This window comes from Thalassophryne amazonica, chromosome 3 (genome assembly GCF_902500255.1).
Source record: "Thalassophryne amazonica chromosome 3, fThaAma1.1, whole genome shotgun sequence".
Classification (NCBI taxonomy): domain Eukaryota; kingdom Metazoa; phylum Chordata; class Actinopteri; order Batrachoidiformes; family Batrachoididae; genus Thalassophryne; species Thalassophryne amazonica.
In genome coordinates this window covers 73,695,696-73,716,173 of record NC_047105.1, presented here as the reverse complement: position 1 = coordinate 73,716,173, position 20,478 = coordinate 73,695,696, and the positions used below count along the sequence as shown (strand labels likewise).

General features: G+C 40.2%; 1 protein-coding gene across 2 annotated transcripts; it reads right to left on the bottom strand.

Annotated features, from left to right (window-relative positions):
* Positions 1 to 354: 354 nt before the first annotated feature.
* zc3h10 (zinc finger CCCH-type containing 10) lies at positions 355 to 6,256 on the bottom strand. 2 transcript variants are annotated; one of them, XM_034166732.1, is made up of 3 exons: positions 6,176 to 6,256; positions 3,702 to 4,991; positions 355 to 1,225 (listed from the first exon to the last, which is right to left on the bottom strand). In XM_034166732.1, exons 2-3 carry the CDS (start codon positions 4,848 to 4,850, stop codon positions 704 to 706), a joined length of 1,671 nt encoding a protein of 556 aa, XP_034022623.1. In that variant the 5' UTR covers positions 4,851 to 4,991; positions 6,176 to 6,256; the 3' UTR covers positions 355 to 703. The 2 variants fall into 2 exon arrangements, with proteins under 2 accessions (XP_034022623.1, XP_034022622.1); XM_034166731.1 differs by having other exon boundaries at positions 6,029 to 6,219.
* Positions 6,257 to 20,478: the final 14,222 nt, after the last annotated feature.

The window sequence follows — 20,478 nt, the reverse complement described above, 5'->3', positions numbered from 1 at the left end:
AACTCAAATAAAAAAAAATATATATATATTAACAGCATGTGTAAACCAAAAACAAACTATGAGCAGGATGCTGTTATAATTTTCTGAAGATCAAATTCAGCAAATACAGGTGCATCAAAAAAAAAAAAAAAAAAAAAACCAAACATGAAAACATTCAATATTTTCTGTCAGGCATTTGAGAGGGGGGGGGGGGGGGGGGGGGGCGTGGATCAGCCGCAAACTAGAAGAGCAATGTCAAGAGTCAACACTCAATCAAGGCTCAAAATGCCTTAGGACCAGCCCATTTCATTAGGTTTTGAGTGTTTGGTTTTAACAAATCCAGGTAACAAAAATAAAAGACTTTACGAGTAGGAGTTAAAGACAGGTAACACAATATTTATTGTTGAGTGGTTGTTATTCTTTTTTTTTTTGACGTGTAAAATACCAATGTTTGTACATCAGTTTAATCCACAAAGCTAAAAAACAAACTGCATCCAAAGTGTTCATGTCCCCACTGGGACAGCACAGCCGCCTCAGAAAAGTTTCTGACAGTATGGATGACAGCACATATGTAACTAGAACTTGTGACACACGTTGCTGTCAAAGTTCACAGGTCAGTCTGCAGAAGAAGCTTTGTCCTGTCCACATACCTGATTGCTGTGACTGTTCGTTTACAGAAAAAGATGTGCTGAGAAGATTCCAGTCTCCCCAGTGAATGAATGACTTAATGAGGCAGAGTTGTTATCCTCATACTTTGACTGGCTATGGGATAGGACACCATCGGTGTCGTGGCGTGACTCATTGTGATACCAGGCAGGGGCTGACTCATGGACATGGACACGGCCACTGGCGCCACAGATACTGCTGCTACAGGTGCCATAGAGACAGGGGGCGCCATCCCCTGGGCAATGGTCTGTGCGAGGGCAGCTGAGAGGGGTGTGATCTCTGGATTGAGGTGGGGTGGTGGAGCTGTAGGTGGGGCAGCATTAGCTGGTGGCGCTGCAGGTGCGCCAGTGGGTGCGACGAGGTCCTGCTGTGTAACGGGCCGAGGCTGCAGCGCAGCGCTGCTCAGCGTGGTGTGAGTCTGGGCAATGCTGTGATTGTAGGAACTGACTGCACCCACAGGAGGCGCCAGACTCTGCTCAGTAGGGGCAGGAGTGGAAGACAGTGTCATCACCTTGGCTTGGCTTCGGAACTGCGCATTCTGCTCCAAGAGAACCTCATTTGTGGCAATGAGGTTTGAAACCTGAGAAACAAACAAAATTGATTAAAAAGTCTCATCTATGAATTGCTGACAACTGTAGTCAAGTATGTTAAACAATAATCACTGATTAAACTAAGTTCCAGTCAGTTTGTGTTCGGAAAGTCTAATCATTTTTCATAATTGGGCAAACTCACCAATGGTATTAATCATAATTTTTCTTTGCCAAAATGTTTACGAATGTGATTGTTTCACCACTTACTTTTTAAGAGTGTCCCAGATACTGTCATGTCTGGTTGCAGAATATGTCACCTTTTTCTTTTTAAAGATGCCCAAGATGCTTAAAGACAAAGAGAGCTCCCAGAAATGACAAACCTTGGACTTTGAACAGACTTAACGCAGCTTCAAATACTTTCAGTGAAAACAGCTTTCAATGACTTATATATATATGCATTTGTAAAACAGTGATACTTTTCTTTGGTCAATCCTATTTAATATTTAAACAATAAGGTTAATATTTAAACTACAAGAGGTGCCTCAGTCCACATCAGGCATAGCACAGCTTTGTGCTGCAGCTGCATACAGATGGATTGTCTTCATTATAGAAAAAAATTATTAGCCATAAGACATGGAAAACTCAAACCCATTTTACTTACAACTGTCTTAAGGCCCCCTGACACTTGCATGACTTTGATGCACCCACTTGCACGCACTGTGTCGTGCAGGAGAGTAAACTTGTCTTTAATGGGTGTAACTGAATGTGAGAGGGGCGCCGGCGCTTGCAATTGCGCAAAGAGAATTTTGAAATGTTCAAAAAATCTTTCACACATAAATGTCGTGCAACGTGGCATGATCTACTCGCCAACATTACATGCAGCTTGTCAAGTGGAGTAAAGAAGTGAACAAAGTAAGTGGCTGCATCAGCGCACCACATCAGAGTGCAACTCGTCTGAAGGATTATAACGAGATGTTAAATCTCTCATAAACATACTTTTACAGCTGCACATAAGAAGGAAAGAACATGCAACTGCTTTACCAAGCCATGACAGTGTAAACATGACAAATAATAACCTTTTTAGACTGCTCCAAATGCTCAGCGCACGTGAATGGCTGCAGCTGGAGCGGTCCTTTGTGATTCAGGAAGCGATTAGAGCCATTTTCAGCAGCCAACTTACAGAGAAAATGATTAATGCGCTACAAAATAATTATTTTATATACGCAGCGCCCAGCGTGTGGCAGCCGGTAGAACAAAGCACAGTGTCTAGCTGGGAACACAGCGGGTGGGATCGTCACAATGGCGTGCGTGCAAGTGCTCTGATCAAAGTCGCAAGTGTCAGGGCATTTGTAGTTTTGAGAGCTACCTAATCCAGACAGGTTTACCATATAATACCATAGTGTTAAGGCCCCCTTCAGTCTACACCCGTTAAACACGAGTTTACTCTCCTGGGCAACACAGGGCGTGCAAGTGCATGCATGAAAGTCGTGCAAGTGTCAGGGGGGCCTTTAGTATTTCTTCATGTGATTCATGTAAATCAAAAACAAGACATATTTACTGACTGTGTGTATCCATCACTTGACTTCTCAAAAGAAAACTGGTTGCAAAAGTGGCAATTTGTATTAAAAATTGTCCAAAAATGTCCGGCCTCTGAAAAAGGACAGAATGTATATAAAATGGATGTAATTCAGAAATGGTTAATGCAGTATTTTTGTTAGACCCTGTGAATGTAAAGCTGAAAGTTAACATCTTGACTATATCATTTAAATGCCACTGCGTTGGTGTAAACAGACAAAATTACATCATTGTCCAAGTACATACACCCTGTACCTGATTGTATTATATTCTGATATATTACTTTTTTGTTATCTCTATTAATGCAGCAGTGTAAAGGTATCAAAGGGTACCCCACAAACAAACAAAATCCCAAACATTTCCAGAGTAACAGCTCTTTTACAGTAACCTCTAAAAGTATTTGAACACTTCCTATTCCACGTATTTTAATTTGTTTATGGCATTTCAAATACAAAAAAAAAATATAAATTTCTAAAATGACCTTCCTTAAACTCAAACTGAAAGCAAATCTCTAAAACTTGATATAAATTAATTAAAAATATAAAAGCCAAGATGATGGGTTGCATAAGTAATGGAACACTTTGGTATAATACCTGTGTGGTACCCACAGTAGCATGAATATGTGATTGCTTTGAGTTTGAGGAAGATATTTTTAGATTTTTTTTAGTATTTGAAATGACATAAGCAAATTAAAATGTAATACTTTTGGAGGGCACTGTATATTCTAATGCTTTTAATCTGCAATTATTTGAAAACAAGGAAACAGCTCTGGATTTTCAACTACATTTAGTTGACAATTGCCAGTTTTCCCCATGAACCTTTTAAATGAGTCAGTTTCCCTTCAATGGATATCAGGCATTCATTAAGACTAATTTAAGGATTTGAAAAATAGTATTCATTTCGAGTCAGCATATTTAAAAAAGTGTTTTTCAAACCATTGGTCATTCTAACCTGCTTCTTTAATTCTTCCACTCTCTTCCTTAGCAAGGAATTTTCTTCTTCCAAGAACCTGTACTCCAGGGGGCGAGGCTGCAAGGTAGCCTGAACGCCTAGCTCATAGTGTCCACCTCCACTCCCATCTGCCAGACGTAGACCCTCCAATCGCCGTCTTTTATACTGTACAGCAGTGTGGTCCATAGAGGCCTCCAGGGATCCTGCGTCAAACAGCCCACTCTCAAGCAGGGGGTCGTATACTGAGCAAGCACTTCTGTCATACCGCCGCTGTACTGAAGACCCTATGGACAAACAGCCACTCATACCTCCTCCACTTACACTCCCAACTCCTGAAAACCCTGGATCTCGACAGCCACCCAAACCAGGGCAGCCCATCCCCATCATGTTACTTCCGACTCCACCTCCCACAAGTCCTTGCATTCCTCCATAGGCACTTCCTCCTGACCCACCAAGACCTCCACCAGCATTCACCATTCCAGTGGCACCAGGCCCCATTACTCCACCCACTCCAACCCTGGAAGATTCATACTCGTAATCTTTTTTGACATGCCGGAATTTACACTTATTGCCTCTTAGGCACTCCCCCTTCAGGAAGTCTCTGCAGATGGGGATCTCTCCGCGGCTATGTGGGAGATCCATGGGGGACAAGCCCAGTCGTGCTGCAACTTTCCCTCTTAGTCTGAGGGGCAGCTCTCCAGTTTTCTTGTAGTAATCCTCGTCCTCTTTAGATCCATGGACAAAGCGGCAGTTAGAACGCATACACTCTTTATTTTGGTGATCATGACAGAAAATGAACTCATTCTTTTGCACGCCCAAGTCTGGCACCTGGTTGAAGTCAAGGTGTTTAAAACGGCAGCGCTTACCCCTCTTGCACACATTTCGTATAAAATCTCTGCAGACACCATCCAATGCCAGCCCTGCACCTTGACTCCCACCACCACCATTCCCACAACTGTTACCATTTCCAAGCACCCCTCCTCCACCCATGCCCCCAGAACCAGAGACGTTACCCCCAACACCTCCTCCGGAACACACTCTACTCTCTGCCGAACCCCCGGCTAACCCCGACCCAGGTCCTCCTTCCTCACAAACAGTACTACCACTCCCACTACCAGCAGACAGGTAGGAACTGTCCCGGTCAGGCATGGCGCTCGGCCCAACAAGAGAACGAAACAGCACTCATGTGTAAGTGAGGGGCTGACCACACCCAGTAAACATTTACATACTCAAGCAACAAAGACATTAACTTTTTTAATCTTGCAGTTCTTGCATCTTCTATTCAAAGCACTGAAGAAGAAGAAGAAGAAGAAAAAAAAAACGTAAGTTCAGATATCTGTTAAGAGACATAAATTACATTAAATATACAGCCAGTGCACAGACACAGACTGTGGGTTATAGAGGGTTTTCAATCAGGTGACCGATTTGCTGCAGGACATGTGCCGTGTCCATTCTGGATTACAAGGAGGCTGGCGTGCGATAGAAAAATGGAGAGAATGTACGGTTATTACGATGCTTCAAATCCTCGAGATAAAGCTATTTATCGTGATAGATGTGTAGCAGTCGGTTCAGTGGATCTGTATCTTATACCAGATAGTGAATTTAGTGGCGATGTAACGAACTGACCGACAGTGTCACACTGCAATATTCTGAACTAGGAAGCTGCCGACCAGGTCAGCCTCGCCGGCCTCCTGCAGAACATCACGGCGGAGCTCTGAAAGCGGAGGTTGGTCTTGAAGTCCTGAGCGATTTCTCTCACCAGGCGCTAGAAGGGCAGCTTGCGGATCAGCAGCTCGGTGCTCGAGGACCACAATGTAAATAAGCATCCGTATAGGAAGCGTTCTTGTGTTATCCTCGGCAGTATTTTTATGTATTCTTATATAATTTTATTGCCGAATAAAATAAAATTCTGGGATCAGTGGATTAATGGTAGCGACGGATCTCTCTCAGCGCCACGGTGCCGTGAGGCTTCTTCACACCGACGTTGAAGCTTCTGCAATTGTTCGCCAAATGCACGTAGCGTAACACAGCGGCCACCGCGTCGTAATCCAGAATGGCCGCGGGACACAAAATGACATGACCGATATGTCACATGAAAACCCTCTATACTGGCTCAGGCTAAGATATTAGCAAGTGATAACTGTTTAATAGCATCAGCACATTCACGCTGGAAACAAAAAAGGGTTCTACATGTCGACCGTCGCTAAGGGCACAATCATAATTCTAAATAAATGAACCTAAAACGGTGCTACCAGCTTGTGTTCGCTAGCGACTTAGCGCAAAGGTAGGTGGTTAGCTTAGCTGGCTAAATATTAGTGTTGTCTTACCAGTTACAAGATCCATTCAATAGCTTTTCAGGTGATATGAAAAGCCGATCTAACGTACTAAAATGAATACAAAATAACACAGATAAAAACTAATAATAATCGAAATCGTGTTCCCATTAGCCGTTCTTAAAGGCCCGAGCTGTTTACCACATTTCTGCAACATTCTTCTTCTATCGAGGTTATATTGGAAGTTTGAACACCAACACGGTGCATTACCGCCACCAGCTTCTTCTTCTACCTTTCTTCTATGGCGAGTAACGGCAGCCGGCATCCTTATTATTGCAATGCTGCCATCTGCTGCATCAGTCCGTTATAGCAGTACTAAATCTTCTCGATGAGTCCAGTGTCTTTAGTTTTTTAAAAGCCAGCGCTTCCCCTTCCCACTTGACTCTGTGTATAAAATACTTCCTACAGAAACTTCTTTCAGATCAATTCTTCTAAATTCTGAGAGAAGCTCTTGCCTTTCTCTGGAATATTTATTACATTACTTGAGAACAAGCTGCACTCTCTCTGGTTCTTGACATAGTCCATCTTGATGCTTTCCTGGGAGGAAGAGAGCACCGCTAAAGAATGTATCACCAATTCTCAGTCTCACAATAGTGACATCATCCTTTCTTTTACACCCTCTTCTTTTACAAATGTTTAATGAATCTGTCACTATACTAGCTATTGAAACACCACCAGCTGTTTGCGTGTGGAGCATTAATAGAGTCTGACATATTAGTCAATGGGCCAAGCAGGTTTTCGGCCCACTTAAGGGGAAAAATATGACACTTAGAATCCAACCTCAGTGTATCATGGCCTACACAAAAATATATGATAGCCATCCCAGGGTGGTAGCTGTAGCCAGGTAGGGATCAATGAATAATTACACACAGGTCAAACTTTAAAAATGCTCCAATCATGTTGAAAACTATATCACTTTGCTTGTCTGATCATAACGATTTCAAAAAGGTATAGTTGGACTATCTGTGACCGAATGTTCTGGGGTTATGGGGTCAAAACAGCAAAAATGGTGACAAAGGTCAATTTCAGTTTGTACAGGGGTCAAATATTAAAGTTGCTTCAATTTCAGTAAAAAAATATGCAAATTATTGTTTGGGTTAATGGGGTTCTAAAAAGGAATAGTTTACACCATCTGTCATGCTTAGTTATCATGTTACAGGGTAACATCTGACACATGTCATAGAATTCAATGGATGTTGACCTTGTTTGACCTTTACTTTGGCGACAAAGCATTCAGCACAGTCAAAACTATTCCATTTATTGATCCTTTTATTGCAACCAATAATTTGCACTATTTTTGCTGAAATTGGAGCAACTTTAACTTTTGCCCCCTGTACAAACTGAAATTGCCCTTTTCACAATTTTTGCTGTTTTTACCTCATAACTCCAGAACATTCCATCATAGATAGTCCAAACTATACCTTTTTGGAATTGTTATGATTAGACAAATAATGTGATATAGTTTTCAACATGACTGGAGCATTTTTAAAGTTTGACCTCTGTGTAATTCTTCATTGACCCCAACCTGGCTACAGCTACCACCCTGGGATGGCTATCATACATTTTTGTGTAGGCCATGATACACTGAGGCTGGATTCTAAGTGTCATTTTTTTCCCCTTAAGTGGTACAGATTAGGTCAAAATTCATGACTAGCTCATGGACTAATGCTATATTAATGAAGCAATGGGGAGATAAGGGATGGGGGAAAAGGTGGTGGGGGAATGACACTGTACTATATTCTAATGAATAATCCTGTTTCCTTTAAATATGCATTAAATGTCTCCAAGCTGGTGGTGTAAGTGTAGAAAGTGTAAAACTGATCTGTTCATAGAATTCTAGTAGAATTCTTCTTTGTCTGTTAAGCCCTGGTCCCACCAAATAATAAAGGATGAATAATGAGCCACACAGCATTTTTTTTTTTTTGCTATGAGAGGATTTATTCAACTATTGTGGGAGAATAGTGGCTCTGAGAGGCTCTTCGAGGCAAAATATTGGGCTAATGAGGCTCATCTCTGAACCTTGGTGGTAATTTCAAGATGTTCAAAATTTAGCAGTTTGTGGGGCAGTTTGTGTGGGAGTTACTATGAGGACTAACAAGGATTATAGAGACATGTGTGTGCACTCTGCATTTAATCATTAGTGATCGATCTCTGCTCCCCTCCACAGCATGTCTTTTTCCTGTTTCTCTCCCTCAGCCCCAACCAGTCCCAGCAGAAGACTGCCCCTTCCTGAGCCTGGTTCTGCTGGAGGTTTCTTCCTGTTAAAAGGGAGTTTTTCCTTCCCACTGTAGCCAAGTGCTTGCTCACAGGGGGTCATTTTGACCGTTGGGGTTTTACATAATTATTGTATGGCCTTGCCTTACAATATAAAGCGCCTTGGGGCAACTGTTTGTTGTGATTTGGCGCTATATAAAAAAAATTGATTGATTGATTGATTGGTGAGGACGAGGCTGCTAAAAGCCCATTATCTGAGCACCTGGCAGCTACGAGGACCGTTTTGGGCAGGCTCAGCCCTCTTGTGCACAATCCCACCTGTTTTGCGCGCCGGACGCTGCATATAAAATAATTATTTTGTATCGGATTAATCATTTTCTGTCAGTTTGGATGTTGGAAACACCTCTTAATCGCTTCTGGAATCACAGAGAACTGTTTTATCTGCACCCTTTTTGTCCCCCTCTCCCCTGCTCCATGAAGTGGAGAACATATTTTCGAACAGCTTAAAAGGTAACTATTTGTTATTGTAATAGCTTGGTAAAACAGTTGCATGTTCATTCCTTCTTTATAAACTGCTGTAAAAGTATGTTGATGATAGATTTAACATCTTGTTAATGGATCAGATTAGGTGAGCTCTGTGCGCACTGATGTAATGACTCGTGTTTAAGAAGAGCATTTACACAAAACACCTGCTCGAAAAACAGTGATTTTGCAGTCAATAACGGACAAACACAAAGTTAAAAGCTGGATCACGGTGTATGTTTAAAACCGTGGATGGAAAGGAGAAGATGGAAGCGAGAAGGAAGGCAGAGGTAACTGTCCAAGACCACAGAATGACAGCGCACACAAAAGAGTGGTTTTGCAGTCATCACGAACAACCACAAAGTTAAAAGTTGGATCACGGTGTCAAAATGCCTGTGAAGCTGGCAAAAGAAATAAATCCAGTGAGAGGAAGCACTAAGGTGACTGTCCAGGAACCCATGGTTTGGTTCAGCTGGTCTGGTATATTTAATGACTCTGGAACACAGGTGAACAGCAGCCTGACACACAGTGCACACTGGCCGGACTGTAGTGGAGTGTCTATTTTTGGACTGCGTTTAAAAAATGTGACAACATCTTGAATGGATGCTGTGAATTGAAAACCCACACTTAAAGAGACAAAGTGTGGGAGGGGTGGAGGTTTGGACCATACCCATGCTAAAAGTCCACCAACGTCGCGTTACCATGGCGCTATATGTGGCTTGACGTGGATCATATGTGGCGACACGAGCCACTTGAGGGTGGATGGCGCTCAAATGACAGGTCAGTCGTGGCTCACTAGAGGCTGATACCTGGCACATATGAGGTACTTAGAGGCACATAGAGGCTTCTAGCAGATACGTGATAGATGATAACATGGCTCATTCTTCAAATAATCGTTGACACAATAATTGTTTGAAGCTCATGATTCATGGCTCATTATTCATGGCTTATTATTCGGTGGGATCAAGGCTTTTCATGTTTGGCACTCAACAGTCCCTCTCCTGCTGCATCTCAAACACTGACTGGTTTTATGTTTTCCAATGATGTTAAGAGTACGATATAAACCCGTATGACTTATTCGTAGTCGCGTGATTACTTCTTCTTCCCTGCGACTCCATCTCTTCTGTTTCCTTGATACAGCATATCCCTAAATTTTCCTGCAACATCTACTTCATCTTTAGAAATTATGGTGGCTGACAACTACCATATAGTAGGTGCATTGCCGTGCCCTACTGTGTTGTAAAATGGACCAGTGCTTTCTATGATTAAAAAAAAAAGAAAGAAGAAAAGAAAAAGGTGTATAAGAAAGAAAGAAGAGAACAAAGAAAACTTGAAGAGAAAAGAAATCTACTTCCAAATGTACCCTCCATTCTGTGGAATAACACTGTGGTTTTCAAGTTGTAAAACAAACTTCCTATGACAATTTCAAATAAAGTTTTCAAGTTCAACTCCATACCATCTTTTCCTAATGCCTGCTTATTCTTGAGAGTACAGTTGGCAATGGGCCAAGACATCCATCCATCCATCCATCCATCCATCCATCCATCCATCCATCCATCCATCCATCCATCCATCCATCCATCCATCCATCCATCCATCCATCCATCCATCCATCCATCCATCCATCCATCCATCCATTTTCTAAACCTATTTATTTAATTTAAGCATCACGGGGGTCCTGGAGGCTATCAGTAGATCGAGACATGATCCACCAATTCCTCACTATGACATTAGCCACTTAATCCTGAAGGGTGTCTGCTTATCAAGTGTAATATCTTGTGCAGTCCAGTATATCCCATTCAGACTTCTTAAAATGTTTTTCTTCCACCTTAGTTCTTTTAACTGTCCTTATTCCACCCACTTTCTGCTGAACTGCACAGAGGTGCCATACCATATCACATTCATAATGCCATTCCCTGATAATGTTACTCTTGATTAATCCTTTCTCATCTGACTTAATCAATAAAATGGGTGTCAAAATCCAGCCCCTGGCCGTGTTGTGACACCTGGGTAATGGATCAAGTAGTGGATTGCCTGTTGGGGTGAAATACTGTGGGGACCCTTCGTGCTCTGTGGCCACTGCGGTACGGATGACGGCCCAACAGGAATCCTGAACATGAGAGGGCTAACAGGGCTCTGATGAAACAACAACTTCTTAACGGCAGGCGGCGGACATGATGGCTTGTCACTCATTGGCTGTGAAGGCGATGAAGCCTGCAGCAGGTCCTCAGACCCTGATGGTCTGGGATTTTCCAGCATGTGATGCATCAAGCGTAGGAGTGGGTGCAGTGATTTCTCACAAAACATTCAACCATATTTGAGGAGAAAATGTAATCTACACCAGAAGCGAGAGCCCCCCACCACCAAAAATAGTTTGCAATGAAGAATTCCTGTAGTAACTGATCCATAAAGTGAAATCCATAAACTACTTACATAAACTGAAAAATAAATAAATAAATAAAATAGCACACAACCCAAAGTTTCCAGTCTGGTGTAGGATATGGCTGCAGCTGAATCGCAAACCCAGTCTGAACGTGACCTAGTAGGATGAAAATCAAGCCTGAACACTCTCTGGCTAGCAAGTTCAACCCCGTTCACACTGGGGTTTACAATCCATAGACGAAAGAACAGCCAACAATCTTTAAAGCTGTGTTAATCACTCTGCATTCTTGTTTTGTCAGCTGCAGAGCAACCAGTGTTCCACACAGGTTGTTCATTACAGCACCAACCATAAACACATCTCTAATAGCAGTGGCGGCTGGTGAAAAAAAAAATCTTAGTGGGCTGGTGTGCCAATAGATTTCCCTGCCGAGTCCAGAACAGACATTCATATGAACGGTTGGAAAATTGCTACAATTCCACATTAATCATTTCATGTCCTTCTCAAAATCAGCAGTTTCACAGATAAAGTTAACCATTTACAGCTATATTAGGCCTTATTTATACTTTGGAAAGGAACAGTATCAAATACAATACAGCACTTAAGTTCTTGAGCAAGGAACATTTCACCAATTACACACACCAAACTGTACTGCACTGCCATTATCTTCAGCCAAACAGATCCTGGGTTTCACAATCCTTAACAGAATAGAAAATATCACCAAATTTAGACTCTTTCAAAACATGTAAAAATTCCTCAGTTGACAAAAGAACATTATGTACATACTACAACATTCACACCACCTTCCAAAAAAGAGGGAGTGAAAGATGGTGTGTGTGTGTGTGTGAGAGAGAGAGAAAATTAAGGTAAAATTAAGGTAATAATTTGCATGAACATTACTGAGTGGAATGGAGGCAAAATAAAGAAGCGAGAATAACTTAAATAATTCAGCTACGTAACAACACTAAAACCTTTAAATTAAATTGGTTAGATTAATTAACAGTGTAGAGGACAAAGCAAATTAAGTATACAAAACTACTTAATGCTTTGCTAAACTTGAGTTAGTCTGACTATAAGCATCTTGTGTGTAGTCAGTAGTAGGGTTGCATATCGAGAACTTTTTTCTTTTTGGGTATCGTTAGGAACTGATTCGATCCACCGACATCAATAGCCTTTTTGCTTAACAATTCCCTTCAGAGCGGCCGTTGTTTTTGAGGGTGTTTGTTGAGAAAATGCTAATTTCTCTTCATTGATTACAGACCCTGCAGCGGCTCTGTAACAACCGTTTCTGCAGCGCAACTCAACTTTGAAGCGTGAACCAATGAAGCAGTGCTTCGATCCACTGGCTCGTTGGTTCTTTGATTCATTGCTCTTCAGAAGCGGCAAGTCCGCTTCTTAAACCCTCTCAGAACCATTAAAATATGTCAATCATGAGTCACGTTTGTGTGGATTAAAGTCACAAACTGTGACTCTTGTCTTGTCAGTCAAGAAACAGGAATCGTCCTCCGTTCCATTGGCACACCTCCAAACACTGCACGGTTCTCTGCCAAGACAGAGTCCGGTCAGAATTAATAACGTCAAAACGAAACGCTGCTTTAAATTAAATGACACCTTTCCAAATGCTGTAATACAGACAATAAACTACAATAGACTAAAATGCTGTTTTTCCTCACAAAATAAGACGTTCTGCATTCTTTACGAATTACATCCTGACAGCCAGCTGCTAGAGCTCAGCTCAGATGTAAGGAAAGATATTCATGCCAGTAATGTCTGAAAGGAAATGCTTTTGACAAAAACTAAAGATTTTGTTTATTTCTATTCATGTCCAGAGATCAAGGATCTACCATGTAGAGTTTATTATCGCCAGAGTTTAAGGATCCAGTGACCAATTTCATATTTATTTACTTTAAGACTCAATAAAATGTTGTTGACATAGAAAACCTGTAAAGCCTACTTTTAGTACACAGAAAATTCACAAGAAGTATCAATAAGGGAATCGATAAGGAATCGGATCGATAAGCAAAATCGATAATGGTATCGATAGATAAAATGTTATCAATATCCATCCCAACTCAGTAGTGGCTGAGTTAGCATTTCTTTAAAAAAATGCAAATTGCAATTTTAGGTTTTATTAAAAAAAAAAAAAAAAACAGTAAAACATTCGTTTTAGACTGTGGAATACTCCAAAAAAATTTCACTTCTGTGGGCTGATCATGTGTACACTGAAATCAAAATGCCAGCATGGTTGCAGCTTTGAACACTGTGACAAACAGCCCCGGTCCCCCCTAACTGTGATAACTGGTCCGCTGTACCAATAAAGATCACAGCTTTGACCCCCTAAAACAAACAAACATCACTTATTCGTTTTATCTTAAAATTTCATCCTCATTTCCATGGGCGCAATTTGGTGGGGGGATGGTGAGCATGTCCCCCCACCTTTTCAACCAGGGGGGACAGAATATGGTATGTCCCCCCACCTTCTGACATATATGTGTGTACTTGAAACATGCTATGCCAGTCTTATGTGCAAAACCATGTCAGAATAGTATCTTTGGTTCTGCAAGTTTGTATTTTTAGCAGCATTGACTTGTTTACAACACCTGTTTGTTGTTTGTCACATTCGGAATTTTCTGGGACTGCATTTGCCCAGATTTGACACCAGAAATAGTTGCCTCTAGGGACTAGTGTCTACACATAAGTATCAATGGACCATATACTAATTTACTAAATTCTGAAAGTTAGAAAAGAAAATCAGAAAAGCTATCTGGGACCTCAGAAAGCCCATCTGCAGTTATTGCTTGATCTCCAAAATCAGTCCATGCAAGCGAAATTATGTTCAATTATGCCACTTCGAAAATTAAATTAATGATAAGTAATTTATCCTAAACTTATGATCTGTTGTTTTTTCAAACTTATGCAAAAACAAATCTTGAGAAAAAAAATACAGTATGTGATAGTTAATAATTATTAAGAGCCTGTTCTTTCATATTTATGAATACATTTTACCACATTGCAGTTGTTTTTTTTTTTAATGAAAACTCAACCTATCATTCATTTTGAGTTCTACACATGTGGTGATACCTTATTTACACCAGGATGTTAATAAAATCAGTGCTGGTTATTCTCAGAATAAAGTACTTATATCCATAGTTTCAAATTGTATAAGTCAAACAGTGTCCACTTTATGGTCTTCTGAAAACATTAAAATTACTGTTCTGGATGCTCAGAATGCATCTGAGCTTATCTAGAAACCACTGGCTTTTGGGGGCATAAAGTGGCCCCCAGATCCCTAGCCTATGTGCTTCGGCCCTGCGGGCCTCGCACTTTGTCCCCCCCAATTTCTAGCTCTAAATTGCACCCTTGCTCATTTCCACACCAGGAGCAACATTTGGGAGTAAATCCTTGCAGCTCAACAGCTCACCTGTGCTGAAGTGGGATCCGAAGGTGAATCCACAGACCACCGAGGACATAACGATGAGAAGGAGCAGCAATCATAAAGTCCCAAAGTTCTTCAACTTTTATTTCAAGAATTAAAAACACAGGGAGACAAAACAATAAATATAACCCAAACGTCGGTAGGCAGTGGCGGCACCAAGGGGGGGCTTGGATGGGCTTAAGCCCCCCAATAATGAGCCAAGCCCCTCTCAGGCCCCCCCAAAATTCTGCCAATAATTTGAATAGCGACTGACATACTGTATTTGTGGATCTCAACTGCAGTTTTACGCTGAGAATGTCTCAATATTGCGTAACTGAGCAAAGTGATAAATGTGTGTGTTCGGTGATCCACCGATGCTGAATCACCCTTCACAAACAGAATTTTCAGTTTTGCAAATAAACATTTATTTGTAAAAACCCACACCCAAGTTACAAATCAGAAATTTGCGTTTGTGGATCACAAAGCACGTGTACAAATCAAAGGATATTTGCAAATCACCCTCTGTGCATTTGCAAGTATTAATGAGACAAATTTAACACCATACTCCAAGAATTTAGGTTTCCTAAATATTTATTACCGCCACTCTTAAAACTTCACTTATCTTTATAATTTTATTACTGGTAAATTTTAGAATTGATTTAGATGAGATATACTTATTATCTCATAGGAATATATCACAATTATCTGGGAACTACTTTTTGCACAGGAATTCATCAAGCACGTCGGCCGCAGCCGTGCACTAACACAGAATATACAGAAGCTTTATATCGTTGTTCGGCCAAAACCTCTGTGTTAAATTGGCAATAAATCTTTGATATAGACAATTTGTGTAAGGTTGATTCTTGAGCACCCCTTCAATGAATTCAGTTTATATACCCATGTGCAAGTTTACTGAACTCGCAATCATTCTAAGTAATGTGTGTGTGCATTGATACCACATTTTAGAGGAGCACGGGTGACTAAAACATATACCTTGGTATTTATAAAGCAATTTACTATATATTGTTCATTTCGATGACATTTTATGGAGCCCCTCCAACTTTTACCCCAGACCCTCCTCAGCTCCCCCAACATAAATTCCCTGGTGCCGCCACTGTCGGTGGGGTTTCTGTTTCTGCCAAAAACAGCAGCACTTTGATAAATCTACAGGTGACCAAAGCCATTAAATTTGGCGATGATGATTGGCCAAATATTTATAACATTTCCTTAGCAACCACACACAACTGGTCCATTGGCGACAATACTCTCGCCCACAAGGTATTAAATTTGGTGATGCTGATTGTCCAAATATTTATTATTTTCCTTAGCAACATACACAATTGGTCATTTCACTGCACTTCAAAGGGACTGATGAGTGATCGCCCAAGAAGAGAAATGATACATTCTGTGCTTCTGTTGGTGGAAATGCACTGTTGAATGAGAGTCAGTTGGTGGAAATGTTGCTTTAATAATTCAGATTACAAGTAGGCACATACTATTAAGTAAAACTGACACTGATAATGCTTTTGTTTTTAAAATATATTTTAGAATTTTTCCCCTCCACATCTGGGAGGGCGGTGTCCCAGCGCCCCCTATGGGCCAGCCGCCACTCTTCCTTTGAAGCAGTTTGAACTTTCTGACACACAGCTGAGAATGATGGTTTGTAGACTGATCATGAGGTCATTGTGTTTAAAATTTGACTGCAAAAGGGAGGAGAAAATCAGAAAATTTAACAAATTCCCTTCGTCAAAGTGTGTTAAATAGAACAAAGTGTTTATTGAATATTAATTGCACTTTGGTCCAGTCTAACCATTGGGACAACAGACAAAACAGCCTGGTCGCAGGTCCAAGACACTTCCTTGGTCAGTGGCAGTGGAAAGGACCAAAATCGTAACGTGCACATTTTGATTTTATTATCATTTTACATTTTTTGGGGGTCTTGTGGCTGGTGATGGCCAAATAAACTTTCATGGAGCAAACAAGCTCAAAGAACTGTACTTCAGTTTGTTATGAAGCCTTTTGTAAAATGAAAGCGCCATCTATTGGGGTCAGGAACAAATACCATGTCTGGCTGTCACAACTTCAGCATGGACTTCTGTCAAGTCGTCTAAGGAGCAGTGGAAAAGTTTATTGGGTAATCTTGAATTCACAGTTGAAGGACAGACAACTAAAAAAAATTGAGGTAATGCAACATAAAATTGACTGTATTGTTATAAAACATAAAAAAATGCAGTTTGACAAATGAAAAGTTTTTCATCCCTGTATAAATTCCCATAATGGAAATGATACAACAAATGTAACAATATAGAATAAATGCACTTTACGTTTTCATTTTGGCCTTTGTGCTTTGGTATTCCATTAAATTAAAATTTCAAACCTGCAACTACTGATTATTAGAATTGCTATTGCTTGGTGTCTTTTCACACTTAAGTAGAAAGTAAAAAAAACAAACAAAAAAAACAACTAGAAATCAAAATATTTTGGTAATAAGGATCCACATTCAGGAGTATAACTTCATAGTAAGCCATTTGTTATGTGGGCCGCTGAAGAGGAGGTACTGCTGGCCCACCACCGCCAGAGGGCGCCCTGCTTGGAGTGCGGGCTCCAAGCACGAGAGGGCGCCAGACCCAGAAGAAGTGACAGCTGTCATTCATCCTCTGCACCAGCTGTCACTCGTTCATCATCATCATCATCACCATAAAGACCGGACTGCAACTCCACCTCCTCGCCGAGAAATCGACTACCGAAGAGGTAATTTCTCTGCTGACTCAAACCGTTGAGTGATAACCTGAACTTCTTTTGCAGCCGTTATCCTGTGGTGTTTGTCATTATCTGTGGGATTGGCGTTTGGTGTGACAGCGACGGCTTCGCCTCACACCCCAAACCAGATAAGTGGATTAAACAGGAGCTGCACGAGTGTGTGATTGGAGGTGGAGGTGCTCCCTCCTAACTGTGTGCAGACTGTGGATTACTGAGTGTGCGGACTCACACTCATTCATCTTGTCTTTGCTTTCTGCCAGCAGTACCAGGGTCGACAGCCGAAGACAGAGGCCACCTGGGGACTCGGGACTTGGCGGCTCTGGTGTTCTTCAGACCGTTGGTGGTGGAAACCGTGTGGGACGCGGCTTCTCTCTCGTCGGGGGTCTTCTATCTTCGAGCCTGCCCACACGTCACCTGGTGTTAATTGACTTTGCAAATTTTGTGTATTTAGTTGTGTGTTGTCACAACATTAAATTGTTACTTTTTGGCTTATTCATTGTCTGTTCATTTGCGCCCCCTGTTGTGGGTCCGTGCTACGACACCTTCCCAACACCATTTTTTGTTTTGTTTTTTCATCTTCTTTTAAAAACTTTGGTTAAAACATAGTTAATAAATTTGTACTTGAAATTAAATTTAAAAGCTGTTAAAATGTATAATAGTAGATGTAGGAAAGTAACAATTGCTCAACGGAATGAGAAAGTGTTAAGAATTTGTCTGGGACTGTCTCTCTGTGTGTACGTGTGTGTGTGTGTGTGTGTGTGTGTGTGTGTGTGTGCGTGAGTGTGTGAGTAAGACACAGTCAAACCAAACATTAATTCTGCCTCATACTCCTAAGGAGCCATCATTTGACTTGATCAGTCGTGGTGTCATTATTTTTTTCCATTCATCAGTTTCCTTGGTTGTTATGGCAACCATCTAAAACTGCATTGTTTTAGCATCCTGTGCTCTGGTTACCAACAGCATAATAACCTATGCATTCATTTATAATCATTCTGGTTCATAATAAAATAACTTTTTATTAGCTTTGTAAAGACACAACACCCAAACTTTATTTGCTTTGTAAAGATGCAATAAATAAGTATTGATCATTTTGATTAATATTTAAGTGCTGATATAATCCAGCGTTTGTAGGTGAGTTAATTTCTTATCATAAAGAAAATTGTTTTTTTGTGCAGCAAAATCTGTAACATAATAATCCTGTTTCTTTTTTATTCATGTTGAGATGGTTTCAGTTTGTTAGTGGATATGATTGTGGTTATTCACTTTCAGTACAATACTCAAATTGTCTGATTAATTCACTTAATTTAGTTCATTATCTGTATATGTGCACGTTCATTTAAACCAGTACGTCAACGCACAACTTTGATGACGTTTTTTTACAGTTTCCTGAATAAAAAAAAAACCAGTAAGTCCAATTTGACCCCTCTTAACCGTTTGCTCAAACGTCATAACTCAGAATACACGTTAGATGTTCACAAGCTCACAGGTGTCCACAGAGCAGCAATTAATCACCAGGAAAAAAAACTTTTATTGACAGAAAATCAACTTTGGAATCACTTTTTGTTGCAATCTCAGAGAGGAATAGCTGGAAAGAAAAAAAAACCCAACAAACTTTGGAAGTGGGCGCGAACACAACACAGGTGAGCCGTTTGTCCCTGCAATGTCTGTAAATATAATATACAGATAAACTGTGACTATTAATACTGAGATTTCCTGCTTTTGATAAAGATGATGGCTGTGCTTAAGGTTTTACGTATTTATTTATTCATTGATTGTGCATTTGTTTTGCGTAATGCTTATCACAACACAGGTGGCCCCTTACTGAATGGTTTATAAATTTAATATACAGATAAACTGTGACTATTAATACTGCAATTTATTGCTTTTGATAATGCTGATGACTGTGTTTGAGGTTTTATTTTTTATTTATTTCTGCATTTGTTTTGTGTTTTATTTATTTTCGTTTGGTGCCTGTTTAAAAATGCTTATGTATTTTACAGGTATATTTTATGTAATTGTTAAGGTGTTTGTGTATAAAGTTTGCATTAATGTTATCTTGGTTCTTCCTGGGTGGTTCTTATGGCAACTGATCCAATCCCAAGCAAGGACTATTTGTATATAAAAAATGTATTTCCTAAAATGATACATTTTGGGTTTCATGTGCAAATTTATGTAGCTTTTTTACCCCTCAAAATCCTCAAAAAGCTTCTGCTTCGGGGGGCTTTGCCCCCCTGAGCCCCCCACGACGGCGTTGCCCCTCGACCCCACAGGGGGCCTCAATTCTGAGGCTGTTCTGTAAATATTCATTCATACGCTTAAAAATATTCATGTTCTGTGTTCATAAAAAACTTGTCCTGTAAATAGTTCTTACTTTTGTGATCAAACACATTGATTTGAATCTCAATCCATATCAATTTCAGACTTAAATTAATGTACTGATTTAACCCTCTGGGGTCCGAGGGCATTTTTTGGACAGTTCACTCACCTGGCATAAATGTTTTATTATTGCTGTTAACAGCTCTCCTTGCATCCTACAATCAAGGTTTATGTCTCTTTTTTCCAGGACAACCTGTGCTTTCAGAATATATATGTTTTTGTTGTGTTTTATAAGTGTAATAAAGGTTTACAATCAAAAATAGACAAGGAAAAAAATTTTCCACACACATTGAATCCAATTACTGATTACTGATTACTCCTTGAAAAAGTAACTTAGTTACTTTACTGATTACTCAATTGTAAAAGTAACTAAGTTAGATTACTAGTTACTTTTTTAGTTACTTTCCCCAGCTGCCGACAACAACCCTCTGCCACCTCAACATGACAATGATACTTGTTTTGCCAAAACTCACTTTATAGTCACCCTTTCTTGACTTCAATGAAAATAAATACTTGTTTTATAAAAAGTAAAATAAAGACCTCTTTCTTGACCTCATATTTAACTGTTGACAGCACTGTAACAGTAAAACTTGCAGCCTACACTGCACTCTAGCCTACACTGTTTATAAATGTAACTATTAAATTCTTTCTAACATTTTTACAACATTTAAATTCTCTCTAAACATTTTACTTGTCAAAATTATTATTATTGTAAGTAGTATTAGTAGTTGTAGTAAAAAAAAAGGCTTCAAAACTGGACCTTTAATCTAGGGGTGT

Bases quoted from the DNA above. Each gene is read 5' to 3' on its own strand.
- zc3h10 (XM_034166732.1), bottom strand. From the start codon at position 4,850: ATGCCTGACCGGGACAGTTCCTACCTGTCTGCTGGTAGTGGGAGTGGT. The intron at 1,226-3,701 runs GTTAGAATGACC...TTTGTTTCTCAG, and splicing joins TGGAAGAATTAAAGAAGCAG to GTTTCAAACCTCATTGCCAC.